At 48.5% G+C, this 23772-nt stretch overlaps 2 protein-coding genes and 1 long non-coding RNA gene across 10 annotated transcripts; 2 read left to right on the top strand and 1 right to left on the bottom strand.

Annotated features, from left to right (window-relative positions):
* Positions 1 to 493: 493 nt before the first annotated feature.
* On the top strand, positions 494 to 8159 carry LOC120688765. Of its 4 annotated transcripts, none has more exons than XM_039971137.1 (12): positions 494 to 659; positions 732 to 801; positions 1767 to 1818; positions 2746 to 2828; positions 2908 to 3730; positions 4240 to 4342; positions 4422 to 4552; positions 6550 to 6781; positions 7106 to 7241; positions 7399 to 7493; positions 7601 to 7724; positions 7805 to 8159. In XM_039971137.1, exons 1-12 carry the CDS (start codon positions 583 to 585, stop codon positions 7871 to 7873), a joined length of 1995 nt encoding a protein of 664 aa, XP_039827071.1. In that variant the 5' UTR covers positions 494 to 582; the 3' UTR covers positions 7874 to 8159. The 4 variants fall into 4 exon arrangements, with proteins under 4 accessions (XP_039827071.1, XP_039827072.1, XP_039827073.1 ...); XM_039971139.1 differs by having other exon boundaries at positions 531 to 659; positions 1296 to 1818; XM_039971140.1 differs by having other exon boundaries at positions 610 to 659; positions 1649 to 1818.
* Positions 8160 to 10105: 1946 nt separating this feature from the next.
* Positions 10106 to 20329, top strand: LOC120688766 (uncharacterized protein C630.12-like). 5 transcript variants are annotated; one of them, XM_039971142.1, is made up of 13 exons: positions 10106 to 10471; positions 16101 to 16139; positions 16244 to 16422; positions 17222 to 17357; positions 17991 to 18087; positions 18270 to 18329; positions 18411 to 18511; positions 18747 to 18781; positions 19076 to 19133; positions 19209 to 19283; positions 19354 to 19511; positions 19595 to 19855; positions 19938 to 20324. In XM_039971142.1, the coding sequence occupies exons 1-13, from the start codon at positions 10334 to 10336 to the stop codon at positions 20179 to 20181; spliced, it is 1581 nt and encodes a 526-aa protein (XP_039827076.1). In that variant the 5' UTR covers positions 10106 to 10333; the 3' UTR covers positions 20182 to 20324. The 5 variants fall into 5 exon arrangements, with proteins under 5 accessions (XP_039827076.1, XP_039827078.1, XP_039827079.1 ...); XM_039971141.1 differs by having other exon boundaries at positions 10134 to 10471; positions 18267 to 18329; positions 19938 to 20329; XM_039971143.1 differs by lacking the exon at positions 10106 to 10471 and having other exon boundaries at positions 16123 to 16139; positions 16230 to 16422; positions 18267 to 18329; positions 19938 to 20319.
* Positions 10654 to 15761, bottom strand: LOC120688769. Its single transcript, XR_005681181.1, has 2 exons — positions 15613 to 15761; positions 10654 to 10960 (listed from the first exon to the last, which is right to left on the bottom strand). It is a non-coding gene; the product is annotated as an uncharacterized LOC120688769 (long non-coding RNA).
* Positions 20330 to 23772: the final 3443 nt, after the last annotated feature.

The following is a 23772-nucleotide window of genomic DNA, read 5'->3' as shown; positions in this document are numbered from 1 at the left end:
ATAGAATACAAGAGCTTTTGAAGATGCTCTCAGATTGAAATAGAAGGTGAAAAATGTTGATTTGCGATTTCTCCAAGTCCAGTGTTTAGTTGTGTTGGTGAAACGGTGAAAGTCTATTCCCACTGACCGATTCGTATCCCAATCCCAATTCCCACCCGTATTCTATTCCATTCTATAAAAGAATTTCGCATGCATGGTGTACTAAATGAAGTCTATTTATAAAATCATTTTAAAGATGGTGTAATTTTTCAAGACGAATCTAATGAATGTAATTAATCGATGATTTGCTATAGTGATGTTACAATAACTATTCTCTAATCGCGCGGTCAAAGGCCTCATTAGATTCTCCTAGGTCACTAGCGCAGGGATTTTGAAGTTGATTTTGTAAACTAGTTTTATTTAATACTATAATTAACAATCAAAATGTCACTATTTACTAGCACACCACCAACCACACTACACAAATGCAAACGACACGGCTAAAACCCCTTCTACTACTGATCCCGACTGCCCCCAGCCGCCGTCCCCTCGAGGCTCCAGTTTCCCCGCACTGTTCGAGCCCTGCCGCCGCTCCCTGCTGCGATGCCGGCGCCGAAGGCGGACTCCCCGGCGATACAGAAGCTGGGGAGTCTCTTCCGCCTCACCGAAGTACACCTCTGGTAAGCCCCTGCCGGTAGCATAGGGTTTTCGCGATGCCGCCCCATCTCCTCTTAACTACTCCCTCGCTGCAGGGACGATTCGTATGCCGCCGGAGCCAGGGATGGCCAGAAGCACTGGCGCTCGGCGGAGGCTGCTCCCGCGGTACGCTCTTCGCGCTGCTCTCCCCCTTTGGTGTAGCACGCTTTAAGCCTTCTCAGTTGGGGGAGGTCTCTGATCTCCCCTAGCCATTCGTCGAGCTACTAATTTGTTGGAATCTGAATTATGGAGCAAGAATCCGTCACGTAATTTCAAGCTTGCCCAAGAGCGTAGCTTAGCACAAGGAATTTCTTTTCTGTTGTGGTTTTAGCATTGCGCTCAAATAGTGGCTTGTGCATTATCCCCCATAAAAATAATTTGCGCAAAATGTTCTACGCCACATGCCCTTGAAAGATAGGTTTGTTATGTAGAAATAGCCCGAGAATAGTTCACCACAGCAAATAGTATGCACTGCATCCATAATAGAGGACCAGTAAGTGCAAGACTATTTCTCCTAGTTCTACCAGGAAATAAACCTGAACCCAGATTCAATTTTTCAGGCTAGAACCACAATAACATATTTCAAGTGTGCTCTTACAGTACTATTTTCTGGAAATCAGATTGAAGACATGGAAACTTGCTACATCACACTACGTTGTAGCAGCTTGTGTTACGGACAACTATTTGGAAATTAGGTTGTATCTTTCCAAATTATGGATTATGGATTTAGTGGTGATTGGTGAACTAAGCATACTGCACTCCCCTTTTCAATTCTGATATAGCAATTTATGGTTGATCAAACAGATAATGGTTTTCTTTACACCTCAACTTCCCTTGTAGAGGACGACCTGTCAAAATGTGAACTAAATCATGTCTGGACCAACAGCATTGTCTTATTGGAACACTTTTAAAAGTTCTTCAGTGATTTCAAAATCATTTTTAGTCTCATGAGAAATTCATTTGTTGTGAACAGGTCAATAGATTTAGCTCCTTGGCAGACTATGTCAAGTTTGTTACTTCTGTTATGTGCCCTCCAGATTCCTATGAGGCTTATGATCTAGAAAGCAATTTGACAACCTTCAACTTTTCAGGACTTCCATGCAGATAAACCACGCAATAAAGTGTTCAAAGACACTGATGAAGGTTAGATGCTGTTTCATTGCATTCTGTTAACTTCTTTAGTCACAATTTTGATATAGAGGAAATTACAACGTCCCTTGCTTTTTTGTGCAAAAGACCCATTGAGGAAAAAAAACTCATGTCACCTGAAGAGTCTCGAGAAACTGAACCTTGGCATGCATCAATACTGCTAGCTTCCAGACCACTGTCTTTTTGTTGGATTAAGTGAGGCTTCTTTTTAGGGAACTCTGTGAATTTTTTTTATGATTGAATCAATAGGTTTTGTTAATTGCTTGATTTCTGTTGCCTGATATGTTTCCTGGATGGACTTCAGATCTATGTTCATTGTTTTCTTCACTAGCGCTGGTGAAAACAAAAGGAAGGAGATGTACTCTTATGAACATGCAACTACCCAGGACCAAACTTTAACTCAAGTCACAATATACCTTTAGTACTACTAAAGGACTATCCCCTCCTGGTCTAGTAGTGCTAGTGAGGTCCTTGGAGGAGGTGGGGATTGGTGTTAAGGTTGGGGATCACACACCAAGTTCCCTGGGTTGATGCAACTAAGGAACGCGGTATTCAACTTGCAAAAGGTTTCGACAAGGCTGGGATGATATTGTTAGTGCATTCCTGAATTGGGGACAGAGTTCCCAGGATGAGGAATGCGGCATGGTTCCACATTCCTGGTGACATAATGTGGACCAAATTGAAGGCCAATCACCATGAAATCACTGTAGAGAGGGAAAGCTGGTGTTGATAAATTGAGTAGTTGTTTAATCCTTAGTAGTTCTTTAAGCTATTGTTGTGGCATCTGTTCATGCCTTATGCTATAAATCCTGTGTTGCTGACACATAACATTTGGAACCAAAACACAGTATATTATTTCTCCTTTTTCCCTTATATGTGAACTGATTTCTTACACTTTATGGTGTTTCTGTTTATCAATAGGTCATTCGTTGGTTGAAGATTTGGAATTGGCCAATCTCATGGGTTCTTTAGGGCTTCCTGTTTCATTCAGCACGAGTAAAGTGGTCAGTGCTCACATCATGCAACACCAAGTACAATTTCCTTGCTGGTTAATCTGTTGCTTAATTCCTTTATGCATTACAGAACAAGAACACAGGCAACAAGGGAAAGAAAAAAGGAAGAAAAATACAATGTGAAGCAGGAAACACTCAAATCGATGATGCTGTGAGGATATGCGCCAATACTTTAGATAGAGAAAGTGATGTGGCCGTTTTGGAGCACATGAACTCGTGCAATTCATCTGGGACTGCTATTGGTTACAATGAATCCTGCCATGGTACTGACAAGATGCTGAAGGAAGGCAGACCTTATGCTGAAGCACAAGAGTCTGGCTGTAGCACCATCTACACTGCTGAAAAAGCTCGTGGCTATGAAGCTGAAAATCAATGTGAACTTGGGACTTGTGAGCCTCCTGATAGCTTGGGCAACACAGCAAAAGCAGAATATCCTATTCATGAAAATCAAGCTGCTGACAGTGTGTTGCTCGAGTCTGGGGAGATGTCGACGCATGACTCTCTTGATGGTGAATCTGCTCGTTCCTGCGTTAACATTTGTCAGGAACAAAGATTGTCTACAAAGGAAGATCAAATATCCGCGGAAACTTTGTCGGTACCTCATGATAATAATGGTGTTGGCCAAGAAGCTTGTCTAAGTTTGGCAGAAACATCTTCTGTTGATGAGCATGCTGAAAGTTCTGCCAGCAACTTTTGCTATGAATATGGTGGTTGGAGGATTGTCTGGGATCCATTCTACAGTCGATATTACTTTTACAACATTCAGACACAAGAATCTACATGGTACCCCCCTGAAGGATTGGAGGATTTTGCATCATATTGTAGCATAGATGCAACTAAAGAGCTGGTCGAACTGGGATCTCAGTATACAAGCATAGCAGTTCAAGAGAACAGTAAGAACCCTACATTTTGTGGATAAGTTAGTATTATGAATAGTTGTACATATTATGATAAAACATTCTAAATACTTTAGAACATATGATGATGGAAAGTAAACATTTAATAAGGTAGTCACATCGATTGCTGATGCATTAAGTTTTGCAGTATGAAAGCTGAAGGACATATCCTGCAGTATATATTTTGGGTTCAAAATCACAATAAACTTAATTGTTAGTGTCTTAACACTGATTATTGCCAATTTACCATCAAATTCTTGCTAGTAGGTGCAATACAAGTCCATACCTGAACACAAATGTGCTTCATGGGATCATTTGTAGGATTTTATCGTTACTTTTGTCTCTTATTTACTCATGTGTTGGCCTTTTCATTGTCTGAGTTATAACACTTATTTGGGTGTGATTTCTGGCCTACCCAACCTTGTTTCTGACTAAAGGCTTTGCTGCTGCTGCTGCTGCTGTTTAAGTGATATCATGCATTTTTTTTGTATATCTCGTCATCACAGATCAGGCTGCTGATGACAAGAATCTGGATGCACAGGAACAAGATCATTGCAGCGAATTACACTATTTGTCTAAGTTTCCTGATGAAGAGCCAATAAATCATAGGTAGATTACATCATATACTAAACAGTGTTTGCCAAGTTATTGTCGTACTTTTTTTGTTAATATTTGTTCTTTTATGCAGTATGATAACTACAATTCACGAAGGGGAACACGCTGAGAATAAGCACAATGATTCAATGACTGATGTGTTAGAGATGGGCCAGGAAGTTGTTAGTACCAAAAAGAAAAAGAGAGTAAGGAGATCTCAGTCGTGTAAGACGATAACGTTCAGCATCTGCTTTCTAGTTGTTTGTTCCTGTTACAATTTTAGGTTCTACTTTTACACAATAGTTTCTAGCTTTATTTGCGCAAATGCAACTGTGTTGACTGCTACGTATTGCCTACTTTTGTCTAGGTAACTAGGTGTTCTAGAAAATTAGCTTGGTAGCTATTTGTTGGAAAGTAGGATGCGTATAATGCGGTCGATATATTGCATTGAACCCCTTGGACGGTATATATAGGAGTACATGGCTTGGAGGGTAAATAGCCTCTCCTAGAGATAAGGAAGGTTATCCCGGGATTACAAACAATCCTAAACTAACCATATCCGGAGTTGCCTAATATACTCTAACATCCCCCCGCAGTCGTAGCGGTAGCAACACGAACGGTCAGACTGGAGAACAATGGAGACGTATCCCCCCTGCAGTCGGAACGCCGGTGCGAAAGCTTTGACTGGAGACTCATGCAGATGATAGCCATTTAGTGCCGTAGTAGCCGAAGTCGAGGTGGACGTGGTCGAAGCCGTGGAGGGGGCGCGGGTCGAAGCGTCGTCGAGGTGCTCGAGTACACAAACTCAGCAGCTTCTTGTCGAAGACAGCAGCAGGACGGTGCGGCGGATGACGATGGTAGACGGCGCGGTTTGCGACTTAGGTCACGCTCAGAACAGGGGTGGCGACGGTGCAGGTTGCAGCAAGTGTCGTGCTCAGATCAAGGGTGGCGACGACGTCTTCCTTCAGGAACATCGGCGGCGATGTCCGTGCGAGAACGGCAGGAGGCGCGGAGGTGGATCGAATGCCTGCTTGACGAAGACCGGCGGCGAGTAGTGCCACCGCCTGAAAAGGCGATGACACCAGTAGGGTGGCTTGATCACGAACGTCATCACTGTAGCCTGGAGGGCGCAACAACAACCTCGTCCTTCGGGAGTGTCGGTGACGAACGGCGACGAACGGCAGGGCGACGCAAACCGATCTTAGATCGGAAAAGGAAAACATAGCAGCAACTGGAGAACCGCGGGTACAAGCTCGGGTGCACCTAGCAAATGTCCCTCCCCTCCCTTATCCTTTCCCAATCGTGGTCAACCACGGGCAGAAAAAGGAGAGGAGGCGAGAGGCCCGACGAGGTGAGGTCGACGGCGCCGGGTGCGGGTTCGAGCGGCGCCTCTGCTCCTGCCGCACGGGAGACCGGCGGTCGGAGGAGAGAGAGCCGGCGGGGAAGGGCGGAGCCCCCATGGCGCTGCAGTCCGCCGGCGACGGCGGTGGAGCGGCGCGACGACGGGCGGCGAGGAGTCCCGATGCGACCGTCAGCGATGGACCTCGACGTGGCGCCGGCGACGACGTCTGCGGCGCGGCGACTGGCCCAACCGCAGTACCCCCGATGGCGTGGTAGCTCAGCGCCCCCCGTGCTTCCTCCAGCTGCAGCGCGCTCGCGCCCAAGGCAACGGTGGTGGCGGCGCAGGGGGAGAGGGGCGGTGCTGGGCCAGATGCGAGGGAGGGGGGCGACGAGGACGGTAGAGGCAGCATGAGGAGATCCAATCGACCATGGGGAGGTAGGTCCCCTGCTGCTACTTGACGATGACGGCGCGGCGGATCAGAGGGATCCACCACACATCCTACGAGGGCGTTGCCCCCCGGTGGAGATCGATCTCCCCGGGGGCTGCGCGCGGGTGCAGCGGAAGCGGCGGCGCGGCTAGGGTTAGGATCTCGTAACCTAGGCATTTGATGCCATGTTGGAAAGTAGGATGTGTATAATGCGGTCGATGTTGCATTGAGCCCCTTGGGCGGTATATATAGGAGTACATGACTTGGAGGGCAAGTAGCCTCTTCTAGAGGTAAGGAAGGTTATCCCGGGATTACAAACAATCCTAAGCTAACCATATCCGGAGTTGGCTAATATACTCTAACACTATTGCTTAGTGAGACTTGAGTAATATTTTTTTCCTTTTATGTGCTCCTTCTACATCTTTGTGAATAACCACTTTAATTGTTCTACAGATCTTTCATGCTCAGACACGGCAGGGAACATCTCCAATGATATCATCAAGTACTGGACTCAGCGGTACTCACTTTTCTCTCTTTTTGATAGTGGTATAAAGATGGATGAAGAAGGGTGGTTTTCAGTCACGCCAGAGCCGATTGCAAAGCATCATGCATCTCGTGTTGGTGCGGGGGTAACGATTGATTGTTTCACAGGAGTTGGCGGAAATGCGATCCAGTTTGCCGCAAAGTGCGTCACTGCTATCCTATCAAGTCTTGTGATGGTTAATTATATTATTAGCTTCAATACTCTATTGCATAGGAACGCTTTTGCCACTTGGTTATATGTCACGGATATCTTCCTAGTTTTACTGATACTTAACACATTTTTTAGATGAATAGACTATTAGTTAACAATGGAGGTCTTATTGTGGATATTTTGAGCATGATCATCATGCCAATTGAGTAGAACTAGACTATTACTCTATTGTAGATTTTCTTTTATGCTATCAATGTTTCTTCTGCAGTAATAAACTTATTCTTCCACATTAACGATATCAAATCCTTTTTCCAGGTGCAAGCATGTTATTGCAGTTGATATTGATCCACAAAGGATTGATTGCGCGCATCATAATGCATCCACTTATGGAGTAAATGACCACATAGATTTTATTTTAGGTGATTTTATCAATATAGCTCCTCAGCTGAAGGTAACGTCTTTTTTCTTGAAACTATATCTTATAATTTATAATTTATTCTATATTCACCTTTGTAGCTGCATCTTATAAAGGGGAGGAAGTCTGAATATCTTATGGTGTCATTATCGGACTAATTGATTATCCTACTTAAGCAAACTGTTTCCTGTAGGGAGAAACTGCTTTCATGTCGCCTCCTTGGGGTGGACCTGACTATGCCAAAGTCGATGTTTATGATATAAAAGGCATGCTTAAGCCTTGTGATGGGTTAGTTCCTTGTTTCTAGTTTGAAGAGAGTAGTTTCTTTCCATTTCGCATACAGATGTTAACTTATTTTTTTCTTTGATGGACTATATCATCCGTGAACTCTCCAGGTACTCCCTCTTTAAACTTGGTACTATGATAGCGTCAAGGGTAGTGATGTTTCTTCCTCGCAACGTTGACCTGAACCAATTGGCTGACATTTCATTGTCAGTCGATCCCCCGTGGGCGGTCGAGGTAAGTCCTTTCTGTTTTTGTGCCAAGCTGACTTTTCCAAAACATGTCACAATGATCTGTCTCTTTCTTTCTCTGCACAGGTCGAGAAGAATTTCCTTAATGGACAGCTGAAAGCCATAACAGCATACTTTGAAGAGCAGGATGGTTGAGGCGTGCAGTGACACTGGTGATGCGAACCATCTTTGTTGACTTCTGAGCTCAGAGAGACCTTGAGTATGACTTATGAAATGAGAAACGGCCTGATCATATATCTAGTCCCTACAACTCATCTTTACGTTTTCTTGCCAAATATAGCTTACGTTTTTGTACCATCAATGTGCTAGTATTTACACGGTTAGGAATGAAGCTGTCTGAAATCACGATGCGGCAGGCAGCTACTTGACACAGTTTACGGACACAGCCAGGCTTCTGCTCAAACTATCTTTGCTTAGATGATGTATTCTGCCTAAGGTCGCTAGCTCGGTTGGTCGAGGGCGTCCAGTGGCACCCCCGCGGTCGGGGTTCGATTCCCGTGTGGAGCGAATTTCCGGTCCGTGGGGTAAAAAAATCCCCTCGCTTGTTCCCATTTCCGAAGTATGGTTTGAGGTCCGGCCTAACTCACAAGGCGACGGACTCCCATGTACGGGTGGGGCAGGGGTTCGGGGGGTTTTCTTGGCCTGCTGTGAGAAGGTCATTCTACCTCTCAAAAAATGCCGTGGGGGCGGTCTTACCCCCCGCAGGTCAAGTTTTTTTAGATGATGTATTCTGAGTAAAATGCATGAATCCTAAACTTGTTCGAGGGACTAAGGTCCAAGCGCCTGTATTCTGTGATCTGCCTACCTCAAATACGTGGTGTCCATGTCAAAATTTGTGTTTTTAAATTGCCGCTGGCCCTGCATGGCAATCAATGAACACACTAACAAAAACCCATCCGTTAGGCTATTTCTAGTGTAGGATTTCATTGCATGATTTCATAGAGTATGATATCATCTAAATACATTTGAATTCACAAATCATCTAAATACATTTGAATTCACGAATAAAGCAAGGTTCTCCAATGTAAAGTTTCATTTCAAGATTTCATAGACTAGTTATAGCATTTAATTATGAGGCATATGTGATTTGGTGCAATTGTATGAAATGCAACTCTAGAGCCCCCAATGCAAGTTTCAACAAGTTTTATAGCCATTGGAAATATTGTATACACAATTTCATCCTGATGAAACTCCACTTTCTTTCTTCATAATTACCTTGTCATGTCATTACAAATGTTTACATGTCACTGTATTTTAATGCACATGAAACTTCTATAAAACTTGCATACGATCTATATTGATCCTCGAATTTCCCGTCTCTCTGCGGTTCGGATGACCCATATTCATCCTTGATTTTCTCTGCGGTCCGGATGAGAGCTCCAAGTCAGTAGTGAAGGTGGAGAGAGCCTGCTAGCCAGATTACTCTCGTAGGCAAAACATACGCTAATTATTGAAACATTTGCTTGGCAATAGTTTAGACTTCAGAAACAAAAAAAAACATGTGTAAATTTTTCTTGAAAGCCACTCCATTCATCCCAAATTATTACTCCCTTCGTCCTAAAAACAAGTCACTTTAGAAATTTTAGGACAGATTAAAAAAGTGATAAAATGACTTTGCTTGTCTCTATTTATTGATCATATTTAATACTATTTAATTCTTACATACGCATGAGCACAGACTAAATAGGATAAGATGACATATTTTTATAGACAAAATTTGAATTCTAGAATTACTTATTTTTTGAGGACGGAGGTAGTAGTTATTTTAGCATTTTTAAGGTGCATAGATAGATATATATGTATATTAGAAAAGTCAAGATGACTGATGGATGGAGTTCTCTTTTGATATCATGCCAAAATAATAATGCTTTGAATTTTCAGTTTCAGAAAGATTTGAAAAGAGGTTCAAGCAAGTATCATGATGAAATTTTGAGCAAAAATTATGACAATCCCACCTTTTTGCGAGTCTCCGAAGAAAACTTCTATGCGCCCACGCGAGTGGAGGGTTTAACTGTTCTTTTACACCTTGTTTAGATGCGTAAAAGGGAAGCTGTAAAGTACTATAGCACTTTCGTTTTTATTTGGTAATTATTGTCCTGCCATAGGCTAACTAGGTTCAAAAGATTCGTCTCACAAATTATAGACAAGCTGTGTAATTAGTTATTTTGTTTAGCTACATTTAATACTTCATGCATGTGTTTGAAAATTTGATGTGATGTGGAATCTTATAAAGTTTTGGAATTTTGAAGGGAACTAAACAAAAAGCCAATCCATTTTTACCACCTTGTCAGTGTTATAATCTGCTATTGGAAGAGGAACGGCCTGGATCTGAAAATCTATCTGATCGTGCACGTGGACGGTGGTCTCGAGCCTCGCCTCGGTTCCGGCGCTGGCCGCCGACTCGACTCTGAACTCTCCACCACGACTCCGCCGGATTGGACCAGTAGATCTCACTCCGCCGGCGCTTTGCTTGCGTTCAATTCCTCCCTCCAGCGGAACCCCAGTCCAACGCGCGAGGACGGGATCCCGCCGCCGCCCCGCACCGGCCATCTGCCCCGCCAGCGGAGCGGTGAGATTGGGGTGGGTGGGGTGGAGATGCAGAGCGCCACGCGGCTGACGCTGCTGCTGTGCGCGGCGTGGGCGGCCACGGTGCTCTACGGCGAGATGGGCGCCTACTGGGCCTCCTACGTCGCGTGCTCGTGGCCCTCGCCGTCGCCATCATCCTCGCCGCCGGTGAGTAACGTGAGACGCCGCTGATTTCGGCGGTTCTAGCTGCGGGTTTACTTAGGATTTCGAATTGTTATCTGGATCCAAAAATTAGCACCGCGTCGTTTAAGCTAGGGTTTCGTAGAGCTGTCATCCTCTGCTTAGGCATCGCTGTTAGATAATCACCATGCTCTAGCTTGCTCTCTTTCTTTATAGTAGTAGTAGCTCTACCTCTTTGACCTGCCGTGGCTTGCCACTTGATTTTGGGCGGCAAAGACTAGTGAGCATAGTTGCAGCTGCTAGTAGCAGCATGGCAGCAGTAGCAAGTAGTAGCAGCAGCAGTAGCAAGTAGTGTTAGAAGCTGCAAAGCACTGTAAGGCCATACCTTGTAAATGACTCACCTTGACTTGGTTGTGTATAAAGGAGAGAGTAGCTGCAGCTCAGTGGTTCAAGCAGCTCCACTGCCGTGTGTGCTCTTCCTGAGCTTCTTCTTCCTCTCCCCTTCTTCTTCTCCACCTGCAAGAGTGAGTGAGTGTGGTGAGGGAGTGCCAACAAGTGGTATTCAGAGCTTGAGTGTTCGAGCTTGGTGGCCATGACTTCCCTGGATCGTGAGCGTGGGCGCGGGCGTTCCCCGGAGCGGCGTGGTCGGCAGACGACGTACGTCGTGAAGAAGACGGTGCGGGAAGCCGGCAACGCGCAGTATCCCATGCTCACCCGCACGAACTACGCCGAGTGGGTGGTGCTGATGAAGGTGATGCTCAAGGCAAGGCGCCTGTGGGCGGCGGTGACAACGGGCACCACCGACGAAGAAGACGACCAGTCGGCCATGGAGGCCATCCTCAAGTCGGTGCCAACAGAGTACGTCGTCCCGCTCGGCGCCAAGGACTCCGCAAAGGAGGCCTGGGAGAGTTTGGAGACGATGCGGCTGGGAGGCGACCGCGTGCGCAAGGCGAAGGCGCAGCAGCTCAGGCGGGAGTACGAGGCAATCGCGTTCCGCGATGGAGAGGCCATCGAGGACTTCGCGCTGCGGCTCACCTCACTGGTGAGCCAGCTAGCGCAGGTCGGCGTCGCCATCGGCGAGGAGGAGGCGGTGGCGAAGTATCTCCGCGTCGTGCCGCCGCGATTCGCGCAGATTGCGCTCTCGATTGAGACGCTGCTCGACATGAGCACGCTCACAATCGAGGAGGTGACCGGGCGGCTCAAGGCGGTTGAAGATCGCGCGGAGGCAACCGCCCGCACGACCGCCGGCGGCCAGCTACTGCTCACGGAGGAGCAGTGGGCGGCGCGCCTGCGCGAGAGGAAGCAGGGGGAGGGCTCCTTTGTTTCGCGCGGAGGTGGCGGAAGCGGTGCGCGCGGCAGGCGGCGCGGCAAACCGCGGCGGAAGGCTGAGGGGACCGACAAGGACGGCGGCAATCGCGCCGCCGACAAGGATCGGTGCCACAATTGCGGCAAAATCGGGCACTGGGCCCGAAATTGCAAGGAGCCAAGGCGCCAGGAGAGGGCGCATCTCGCCCAGGATGACGAGGAAGAGCCTGCGCTGCTCATGGCGCAGGTCTGCGCCATCAACACCGAGGCAGAGGACCGCGGCGGGCACGTCGAGCTCGACGAACCGCGCGCGCGGGTCAACCTCGGGCGGGCGGAAGAGGAGGCGGAGGAGCAGTGGTACCTCGACACCGGCGCGAGCAACCACATGACCGGCAACCGCGCGGCCTTCTCCGAGCTCGACACCGAAGTCGTCGGCACCGTGAAGTTCGGGGACAACTCCGGCGTTGGCATTCAGGGGCGCGGCACGGTCGTGTTCCAGTGCAAGGACGGCGAGCACAAGGCGCTCACGAACGTGTACTTCATCCCCAAGCTCCGGAGCAACATCATCAGCATTGGCCAGCTCGACGAGCGAGGCTGCCAGGTGCTGATTGACGGAGGCGTGCTCCGGATCAGAGATCGCGAGCGGAAGCTACTCGCCAAGGTCGCGCGGAGCAAGAACCGCCTCTACACCCTGGCGCTGCGCATTGCGCGCCCGGTGTGCTTGGCGGCACGCTGCGACGACGACGCATGGCGCTGGCACGCGCGCTACGGCCACCTGAGCTTTGACGCTCTGGCCAGGATGGCGAGGCGAGGCATGGTGAGAGGGCTGCCGCTGATCGAGCACGCGGGCGAGCTCTGCGACAGCTGCCTCGCTGGGAAGCAGAGGAGGCTGCCTTTCCCCAAGAAGGCGAGCTACCGCGCCGGCGACATCCTCGAGCTCGTCCACGGCGACCTCTGCGGGCCAATCACGCCAGCAACGCACGGCGGGCGGCGCTACTTCCTGCTTCTGGTGGACGACTGCAGCCGCTACATGTGGCTGCACCTCCTGTCAAGCAAGGATGAGGCGCCGGCGGCGATCAAGGAGTTCCAGGCGCGGGTGGAGACAGAATCGGGGAAGAAGCTGCGCGTGCTGCGGACGGATCGCGGCGGCGAGTTCACTTCGATCGAGTTCGGGCTCTACTGCGCCGGACAAGGCGTGGAACGCCATCTCACGGCGCCGTACTCGCCGCAGCAGAACGGCGTCGTGGAAAGGAGGAACCAGACGGTCGTCGGCATGGCGAGGAGCATGCTCAAGGCCAAGAGGATGCCGGCGGCGTTCTGGGGCGAGGCGGTGAGCACGGCGGTGTTCATTCTGAACCGCGCGCCCACCAAGAGCTTGGACGGCATGACGCCGTTCGAGGCATGGCACGGGAGGAAGCCGGACGTGTCCTTCCTCAGGACATTCGGCTGCATCGGGCATGTGAAGAAGACGAAGCCAAACCTCCCCAAGTTGGAGGATCGGAGCAGCCCGATGGTGTTCCTGGGTTACGAGCGCGGTAGCAAGGCGTACCGGCTCTACGATCCGCAGGCACGGCGCGTGGTGGTGTCCCGCGACGTGGTTTTTGATGAGGCGGCGTGTTGGAGTTGGGAGGAGGAGCAAGGTGATGGGGAAGCAGTGCGCGGAGCCTGGAGGGACTTCATCATCGAGCACGTGGAGGTCCAGGACGGGGAGGACGCCGACGGGGAAGCAGCGGCGAGCCCAGGAGTTGGCTCCCCTGCTTCAGGTGCGGCGGCAACGAGCCCAGGCGGCGGCTCCCCTGCTCCAGCCTCCCCTGTTTCGGAAACAGGGGAAGCGGAACCGGCTCCGCATTTGCCTGCGGGGTCGCCGGCCACACCTGCGGCACCATCACCAGGCTCAGCATCGCCGATCCACTACGTCACGCCTCCTCCGAGCGCCTCCTCGAACGTCGATGCGGAGTACTCCGGCGAGCCGCTCCGGTTCCGCGCGGTGGATGATCTCGTCGGTGATTCCAGTCCACCAGGGCAGGCGGCCCGGGTGCTGGACGATCTCGAGCTGCACCTGGGCAGCGCAGAGGAGCCACCGAGCTTCGCCGCAGCAGAGCAGGAGGCTTGCTGGCGGGTGGCGATGCTGGAGGAGATGGCGGCGGTGGAGGAGAACCACACGTGGGAACTTGTGAACCCGCCGATCGGATGCCGGCCGATCGGATTGAAGTGGGTGTTCAAGGTGAAGAAGAACGAGCGCGGCGAGGTGGTGCGGCACAAGGCGCGGCTCGTGGCCAAAGGATTCGTGCAGCGCGAGGGCATCGACTTCGAAGAAGTCTTTGCGCCGGTGGCGCGCATGGAGTCTGTGCGCCTACTACTGGCGCTGGCGGCGTCAAGGAGCTGGGAGGTCCATCATCTGGACGTGAAATCGGCGTTCCTCAACGGGGAACTCGCTGAGGAAGTGTACGTGCAGCAGCCGCCGGGATTTGTCGTCGCCGGCGAGGAGCACAGGGTGCTCCGCCTGCGCAAGGCCTTGTACGGGCTGCGTCAGGCGCCGCGCGCATGGAACATCAAGCTCGACGCCAGCCTCACCACGCTCGGCTACACCAAGTGCGCCACCGAGCACGCCCTCTACACGCACCGGTCGAAGGGCGGACTGGTAATCGTCGGCGTGTACGTCGACGACCTCATCGTCACCGGCACAGAGCAGCGTGACATCGATGCGTTCAAGAAGAAGATGAAGGCGATGTTCCGCATGTCTGACCTCGGCCTGCTCACCTACTATCTCGGGATCGAGGTGGAGCAGGGGAGGGACGCCATCACGCTCCGCCAGAGCTCCTACGCCGAGAAGCTGCTGGAGCGGAGCGGGATGGGCGAGTGCAGGGCGTGCCAGACGCCCATGGAGGAGAAGATCAAGCTGTCAAAGGACAGCACTGCCCCCTTGGTGGACGCCACGAGCTACCGGAGCATCGTCGGCGGGCTACGCTACCTCACACACACGCGGCCGGACATTGGGTTCGCCGTGGGGTACGTGAGCCGGTTCATGGCGGAACCGCGGGAGGATCACCTCGCCGCGGTCAAGCATCTGCTCCGCTATGTGGCGGGGACGCGCGGCTACGGGCTCATCTACCCAAGGAGGAGCAGGGGAGAGCTGGAGCTGATCGGTTTCAGCGACAGCGACATGGCGGGCGACGTTGATGGACGGCGGAGCACGACTGGCGTGCTCTTCTTCCTTGGAGCGTGCCCGATCTCCTGGCAATCGACGAAGCAGAAGGTCGTCGCGCTAAGCACTTGCGAGGCAGAGTACATTGCGGCGGCGACGGCATGTTGCCAGGGAGTTTGGCTGGGGAGGCTGCTGGCAGAGCTCACCGGAGAAGACGCTCGGGCACCCGTCCTGATGGTGGACAACCAGTCCGCCATTGCCCTTGCCAAGAACCCCGTCCACCACGACCGGAGCAAGCACATCGACACCAAGTTCCACTACATCCGTGACTGCGTCGATGGTGGACAGATCAAGCTCGAGCATGTCGAGACTGCTCGACAGCTCGGTGACATCCTCACCAAGCCACTTGGGCGCGTTCGACTCACAGAGTTGAGGACCAAGATTGGAGTTGAGGAAATCAAGCAAGAGCAATGCGATTAGGGGAAGATTTGTTAGATAATCACCATGCTCTAGCTTGCTCTCTTTCTTTATAGTAGTAGTAGCTCTACCTCTTTGACCTGCCGTGGCTTGCCACTTGATTTTGGGCGGCAAAGACTAGTGAGCATAGTTGCAGCTGCTAGTAGCAGCATGGCAGCAGTAGCAAGTAGTAGCAGCAGCAGTAGCAAGTAGTGTTAGAAGCTGCAAAGCACTGTAAGGCCATACCTTGTAAATGACTCACCTTGACTTGGTTGTGTATAAAGGAGAGAGTAGCTGCAGCTCAGTGGTTCAAGCAGCTCCACTGCCGTGTGTGCTCTTCCTGAGCTTCTTCTTCCTCTCCCCTTCTTCTTCTCCACCTGCAAGAGTGAGTGAGTGTGGTGAGGGAGTGCCAACAATCGCCCCTATCGAGCCTGTGCAATAATGAGATTTTACCAGCCTGTTAAATTTGATAAGGCATAATCATAATGTAATTTTTCATTTGGGATGCATTCCATCTCCACCATTCTTTATCGCTAATCCTTAACAATTCTTTGGATACGCAGTAGTCGAGGGGCTGGGGATGACGTTTTCATTTTTGTTATCATTCAGAAATTTTGCATGAAATCTTTGTTATCTCATGGCCATATTACTTCCTTAAAACTAAATTTCATTCAACCAGCAAGTACCAATTTTGTGAAATGTCATTGTTATCTTACAATCATATTTCTCCCTTGAACTTCTCTTGAACAGAATAACCATGTGAAGATTGCTGTTGTTGCTGATCCACAGGTACTTCCACAGTTTCATGCAATTGTGCTGTTAACTTAGTAGTAGTAGTACACAAAAGTTGTTTGAATGTGTATTGCTTTCGTGAAAAAGGTTTACCTTTGCAGCTTATGGACAGCACCTCCCTTGGTCTTCCTTCAAGCTCAATTGCTCTCCAAGCTGCTGAGTTTTACACAGATTTGAACATGAGAAGGTCCTTTCAGTCTGCCATACTGCCATTTGATCCTGACATGGTCTTATTTCTTGGTGATCACTTCGATGGAGGCCCATACATGTCCAATGAAGAGTAAGGCACGGATACTGAATTCTAATTCACCTTTCAATTGTTACAAGAAGTTCACTTGTCGACATTATACCTAATACTAAGTTGTACTATGAAGTTTGTAACTATAGTGCATGCTTGAAAAGATGATGATACAATTTAAAGTGATTTAACTGGAATATATAGTGCTTACAATCAATTATAGTGCATAATGTATATACATAACCTATTTGACTCTTAGCCGGAACTAGATGTGTTATTAACTTCCTATGCACACTTCGCAGGTATAGGTAGTATTTAAGCAACAACATTCTTATGCATTGGAAAACCCAAAACACTAATAACCATGTTTACTGATGTGTCATGAGGTTAACCCAACAATTGACTTGAACTCGTATAATGAATAATGTGTCGTCATCTTCATGGTAGGAACCATTCTATCATATTGTAACATTTGAGAAAAAAATATTGTCAAGTAGCAGTACTGATTGTGCATTCTGCTTTTAGCAGCCTTGCTTCTTCTCGAATAAACCCCAGAAATTTTGCTCTTTTTTGTCTCCGTCCTCATTCTGTTTTGTCCACCTGCTCATTTGTCAATTGCTCAAAGCTCCCTGAATTACTTTTTTTGCGCGATATAATGTTCTCTCCATGTAATGACCTTGTTGATACTTCATAGTCTTTCTATTTGTTTTGTTATTTTTCTTCATTAGTTTTTGCAGCAATGTATGGTTTGTTACTTCAAGCATATTCCTCCCAGAATGATCAAATCATTCTACATTTCACATAGTATTTTACACCCTAATATGTATTCCAAACCTTTTAGGTGGCATGAATCATTGTTTCGATTTAAGCATATATTCAGCATGAATGAACAGAGAAGAAAGCCGCATATCCCAATCTTCTACCTGTCCGGAAATCATGATATTGGTTATTCAGCATTTTTTTCTGCTCATCCTGAGGTGATTAACTACAGTTGTATTTTTTTCCCGACCTATCAATTTACTGCTTTCTTTAATCTCATGTTACTATTTTATAAAAGGTATTTTAGCAGGCATACACCTCTAGACAAAACTAGGCTGCCTTTGTGATTAAGATTCTAATTAATTTCTTCTCATCTTTGGGGCTAACATACTTCTGGACTCGTCCCTGTTGCTCCAACTCTTGGTGACGTCCCTTACACGAATTTATACTTCTCATCAAGGACAGGAGATCCAGAACTGAAGTTTGCAACATGTTTTGTGCCTAGAGTATTGCTTTAATTGCTGCAAGTAGTGCCTCTGTTTCTAATCGTTGTGAACAGCTGTAACACCCTGCACCACCCTGACACTATTTTTTCTCTTAGTTGGCAAGCCCTTCATGGCTTTGCCATATTACTTAGAGGCGTTTTAGATATTTTAAAATGTTCTCATTAAATCTGAAGTTTAGCCATTTCTCATATTTGAGTTGACCTACCATAATTGGAATCATCTATACCTTAACAAAATTAGTGCACAGCAGTATCCACCAAAAGTCCTAGTTATCACTGTACCATTTCTTTATTTGTGTAGAGTTCACGAGAAGACAAATATTCATATTTGTTTTTTTACATGTAGGTGCTTAGTCGGTATGAAAAAGAATTTGGATCAAGAAACTACCAATTTTCTGCTGGAAAGGTTGACTTTGTTGTCATTGATGCTCAAACACTTGATGGTATGTTTATCCTACTCCACCTATGAAATAGAGAATTAAGGAAATCCACACTACTCATAAACATTCATACTTTAGAATCTATATGTATGGTTATTTCTTCATGACTAATGATCTCTGTTCACTGTTTCCCTCTGATGCTTCTGGTTTCTATAGCTAATGAACTGTTACTATTTTGTTAGCAGGAGCTAAAAAGAGCAAAGAAAGGTCCTCCTCTTGGGAGTTCATTAAAACTCTATCCCCAGGTATGGTATTATAGATGTTACACACTATCTACAATTGCTATTTCTTCTTCTCCCTCTTGACTATTATTTCTTTTCTTTAAGGTAACACATCGAACCCAAAGGTTCTACTAACACATATTCCACTCTACCGACCTGATAACACTCCTTGTGGCCCACATCGTTCTTCACCTGTTATAAATCAGGTATTATCTTGTTCCCGCTAAATGTGCTTATTCTGTCTGTTAAGAGAAATTCCTAGAATATGCCCTTTTTGGCCATAAGGCTTACATCGTACCATGCACATTATAATTGCTGAAATAAATCTTATTTTTCATATGTAGCACATTGCTCCAGATTTTGTATATAATACTATGAAATTTGTGACAAGCAATTGAGTAACCACATGAACAGTTTTCTGATTGTTTTATTCTGTTGCAGAGGGTATCCTATGCTGCCTTAGACCAAGGAATCACGTATGTCCTTCCTCACACTCTACTGTTTTTTTTTTTACTTTCAAGTTCACACTCTACTTGGAAAATTATGATCGTTGGTTTGATAGTTTTGGGCTCCACATGCCTATCTTACTTGCTGTAGAAGAATTGCTTATGTGATTAGTGATATCTATTATTTTCAGAGTCTTTTTTCTGATGAGTTTTCTGTAAAATTACTTCTGGTCATACCAGTTCAAAAGCCACTATTGACTTTCAGAACTTGTTGCAATGTTGGCAAAACCATAATGATTGACATAAGAAACCTTTTTGTTGCAGCTACCAGAATTATCTAACTAAAGAAACTTCTGACCTTTTGCTAAGCTTATTGAAACCGGTAAGCTTCTTTTGCTGTTTGAAGAGATTTATATTATCCTGTCCATATCCTTTAATCTGGTTAATCCCACTATAGGTCCTTGTGCTCTCAGGTCATGACCATGACCAATGCACAGTCGTCCACTCCACTCCTTTCGGGCCAGTAACAGAGGTAAAAGAATTGCAGCTTTCTGGCACCACATATTCCAAGTTTTGCGTCTAATGGAACTTTAATGCCGCAGCATACGCTGGGGACAATAAGTTGGCAGCAAGGAAATCTTTATCCATCATTTATGCTGCTATCTGCTGGGCCCAAGCTGTCACAGAATTCAACTGATCTGAAACATGAAGTCATGACAAACCTCTGTTTTCTGCCTAAACAAACCCATATCTATATCTGGTAATGATTATAACACACCTGCTTATTCTATTTATTTAATGACCAATTTACAGTGGAACTAATTACATTTTGTTGTTATACAGGTATATCTGCCAGTTTGCAGTGACCTTCGTTCTGCTAGTCTTTTGGCCAACCAATGGTCTGAGCTCTGTTCCATACATGAATGCATTTGTAAGCTTCATGAGGTCGGTAGGTGCTGAACTGTTCTCAAGAACCAAAGAAAAAGATGATGAGGAAGATGGTGAATATGAAATGGTTTTTGATGCGGAAGGGTCCATGCACCTCGTTAAAAAGGCTGTTGCAAAAGTCTCAAGTGCTAGCTCAGACTCCAGAACTGTAGGACGGTACGTGCTTCTTGGATGATGCTTATAGGTACTTCACACAACTGAATCAGTCTTTAACTGTGATTTCCCAATGTGATTGCAGTGGAAATGTTGTCGCAAGGGCGACAGCAGGAAAACACCAATTGGAGCCTGATTCATCTATTCTTGTCGAGATGGGTTCCGAGGTGATATCAGAAGATGGAGCGAGGTTGGCGCGCCCTAGCAAATCAAAAGTAAGGAAGGTGCTCCAACGGCTGTTCCGCGTCATCCAGTCGATAGTTGTCATTGCCGCTCTGAATGTCCCCCTGTACATGATGCTTCTGTTCAAGGACTGGATTGACCATTGAAGTACGTCAGAGCCTAGTCCTTCCAGAAATTCAGTACGTTGATTGGTATCTATAGAGTAACTGCACATGCGAAAACTGATTTGGTTTTCGCTGAGGCGTCAAACAATAACATATCTATTTAATCTGGGAAATCTTGTTGTTTACTTCCTCTGTCTCGCAAAGAATTTTCTTTTAGCCTTTAAATTATCCCACAAAGACTGTTTATTTAGATTGTAGTGAAGTCCATCTAATTAAAGCAATATTAAATACTAAAAAAGAATTGCTTTGGCAAGGGTATGGATCCAATCAAATGTTTAAGTAGATGTTATTTTTTTGGTTCAAATGCATTTGCATTTATTGAGGATCTAGGAAACCAAATAAATAGCGCGGTCTTCAATTACAACAGTTAATTAGGAAATTTTACAATGATTGGAAAAAATAGGATAAAATCCTATGGTGGTAAAGGTAGAAATTACTTAGAAGTATCTAGGATAAAGTAACTGATATTTTTAAAATATGGGACCAAGTACCAAAAGTGGGATCGAATATTAATTTACTTTAATGTTTACAAATACTTTCATAGATCAACGGCTAAAAAAAAGTTAGTACATGAAAGTACCTATTGATTCTTTACTATTATTATAAAAGAGCTCTAATTAGCATATTAGTAATATGTCTGAAAATTTTTAAACGAGAATACTTGGTTACTGTTACCGTTGACACGTCGTGGTTCGTTTGACTTTTACCTCCGGGTGGGCGTTGCCCAAAGTCGGCGGCGAGGTTGATGCATCGACGACGGGTACTCGCGGGCGGCGTCGATGGGCCAGTAGTGCCTGCAGGTGAGGATGTACTCCCATGCTCTTTTGGAGTACTTGGCACAGATTGATATGCTTCGTGTGGGAGAACCTCTAAAAATGATAAAAAACAAACATTAATCCAAAATCCATGATGTTGTCGCGATATGCGTCTACCTTATCATGAAATTACGAATCGGAACCTGAAAGTACCGCTTCAACTTACTCGATGTCGATTTCAATTTTGGGTTTGAAACTTTAGCGGAGGTAGAGACGCCGGGAGAAAGGAAGTTGGCGCACTCGACATACTCTAAATTCATTCTTTAAAAGATATATTTTTCTTGATCATTAATATTTTCTCTTCTATATTTAGTTTCTCCGCATTCGTTCATACTCTATAGACATCTTCTATACTAGCTATCAAGACACGGGTCCCATGTGTCAGTATCTTTTCTATTTTTTTAGCACCCCTGCCGCCCCCACCCATCTCTCTCTCCCATTCAGTCTCGCCCCGCCGCCCCACCGCCCCATCCAGTAGGCGTCGGCGCGCCCTCCCTCCCGCCGTGCCGCCCGCTGCCTCACCGCCTCGCCCTGTGCCCGGCCCGCACCGCCCGCCACTGCTGCTTGACCCCTGCGCGCGCACGCCGCCGCGCCTCCCCCTCCCGAGCTGCCGCGCCACCTCACTCCCTCTCCTCGTGCTGCCGGCAGCAGCCGTGGCCCCCTCCCTCCCTCTCCTCTCCTCTGTGCGCCGGCTCCAGCAGGTGGTGGCGCCGAGCTCGAGCGCCGGCGCGGGAGGGGCAGCTGCGGCCGCGCACGAGGCGGGAGCCGCGGCGGCGTGTGGAGACCGGGCTGCCGGGCCCCCATCGAGCTCCGTGCACGGTCGAGCTCTGCCGTGGGGCCATGGCGCAGCTCGAGCTCCCGTCAGCACTCTTCCTCCCTCCGGTCCATGGCGGCGGCGGTCATGGTGTATGCCCGCGCAAGTCCATGGCACGTCTGTGGCCTCCCCGTGCCGGTGCTCCCTCCAGATCCGGTCCTCTCGGCGCGGCGGCGGGCCTCCTCGCACACCTCCTACCAACATGGGCGGTGCGCGGCGGGATGGCGGCTCCAGCGAGCCCCGCGGGCCAGGGGCTGCCTGGGCGGTGGAGGAGACGCGGAGCAGAGGCGCCCCTCGGCACGGAGCTCGCCGGCCGAGCGGAGCCGTGTGCGCGGCAGGGCCGTGGAGGTGCCCCCTCGCCACGCCTCCCGGCCGCCCTCTGCTCCTCCGGCGGCGTCCACCATGGCCGGCGCGGCTCCGTGCTGCCTCGGGCACGGGCGAGAGGGTCGAGGACGGTTGGCCGGCGTTTGCCCCCACGCCACGTTGCGCGATAGCGCTCGTCCGCTTTTCTCCCCTGAATTTCCAGTATCTGGACACGAACGCTACTATCCAGTAGCACTTGCCGTCCCCCGCTGCGGGGGGAAAACGGTAAAGTTGTACTGGAGGACCGGGTACCGGGTGGCTCCCAGTACCCGCTGGTCGGCCGGGTTGTGGGAATGTAACTGCGGCTTTGCAATTTGATGTGGTATGCGTGGTCACGGGGCCATCAATCTCCAGATCCTAACACCTCTAGCTAGAGCTAGCATCGTGGTACGGTAGCACGGCACCCCTGGAGCGCCGCCATATGGAGGGAGCTCATCGTACCGGCCACTTGCTCCTTGAGCTCATTTCAAATTGCATCGTCGGTAGCCACTTCCACTTGCGTGTTGTTTGTACGGTCAAACGCAGCATGCAGCTCGGCACACGACGCGAGCAAAGGCACCCCTGGATGCCTGGATCTCAACCTCCCATCTCTGTTTTTTCTTTCGAGACGACTTGCTTCGCTGCTTGCCTGGCCTGGATCTATCATTACCTGTCAGTCACCACCATCGATCACCTCTACGTAGCTCCCTGCTTCCTCCGCTTTTCCCAGCGCAGGGCATCGCCAATCATGTGCGGGAGTGTGACATCCCCATGTGATGACCCTTGTAATGCCTTAAACAATATAGGCAGTGGCTTTGTTCAAGCTGAGTCATGGTCTCATGGACCATTATTTCTCCATTTTGGACATCTAATAATGCCCTGGTTGAATGCAACCTACATGTAATAAAACCAATATAATAAATCTTCCAATAACTTAAAAAAATCTTCCAATATTATTGTGACGTACGGTATCTTCAAAGCCAAATCTACTTTTTTTTTGCCCTTTGTTGCATGCCAGCTTCCTTTACATGCCATGTATCTACTCCAGTTTGTTAGATTCTGGGCAGTAGTTGCAGAAAGATACTTTCAGGGTCAGTATGGAGTATGGCAGTAGTATCTGGTGGCAACTAATCTTTTTCCTTTTTCCTTTGAGGCTTTCACTTGGTGGGGACAGGACGGGCACTTCAGTTTAGTGGAGCGCCTCCAAACTGATCAGGGTACCATCAGATCTGCTAATCATCGTCACTCTCTCCCTTCCCACATCACGCACACAAGTATAAAAACAGCGCTTCTTTTTCTCACCGGCCGCTCCAGCTACCCGCCCTACGTTACAACAGGGACCCCCGCGACACGTCATCAGGACACCCGGGCCCGCTCGGGTACGCGCCCGGGTATGAGAGAGAAAAACGTTCGACTGGCCCGCGGCCAGTCGGCCACCACTACCCCACGAGAAGAGCGGCGCGAGCTGGGGCATCTTTCCACCCCGATACGTGGGCCCCGCGGAGATCCGGGCCCGCACACCTGGCGTACGGCCCGGGCCCACCTCGAAGCACCCAGGCAGCTTCGTGCTCGTGGTCTTGCCATGACCGGCGCACCAGGCAT

This window comes from Panicum virgatum, chromosome 9N (genome assembly GCF_016808335.1).
Source record: "Panicum virgatum strain AP13 chromosome 9N, P.virgatum_v5, whole genome shotgun sequence".
Lineage (NCBI taxonomy): Eukaryota > Viridiplantae > Streptophyta > Magnoliopsida > Poales > Poaceae > Panicum > Panicum virgatum.
This window is presented reverse-complemented; position numbering and strand designations above follow the sequence as displayed.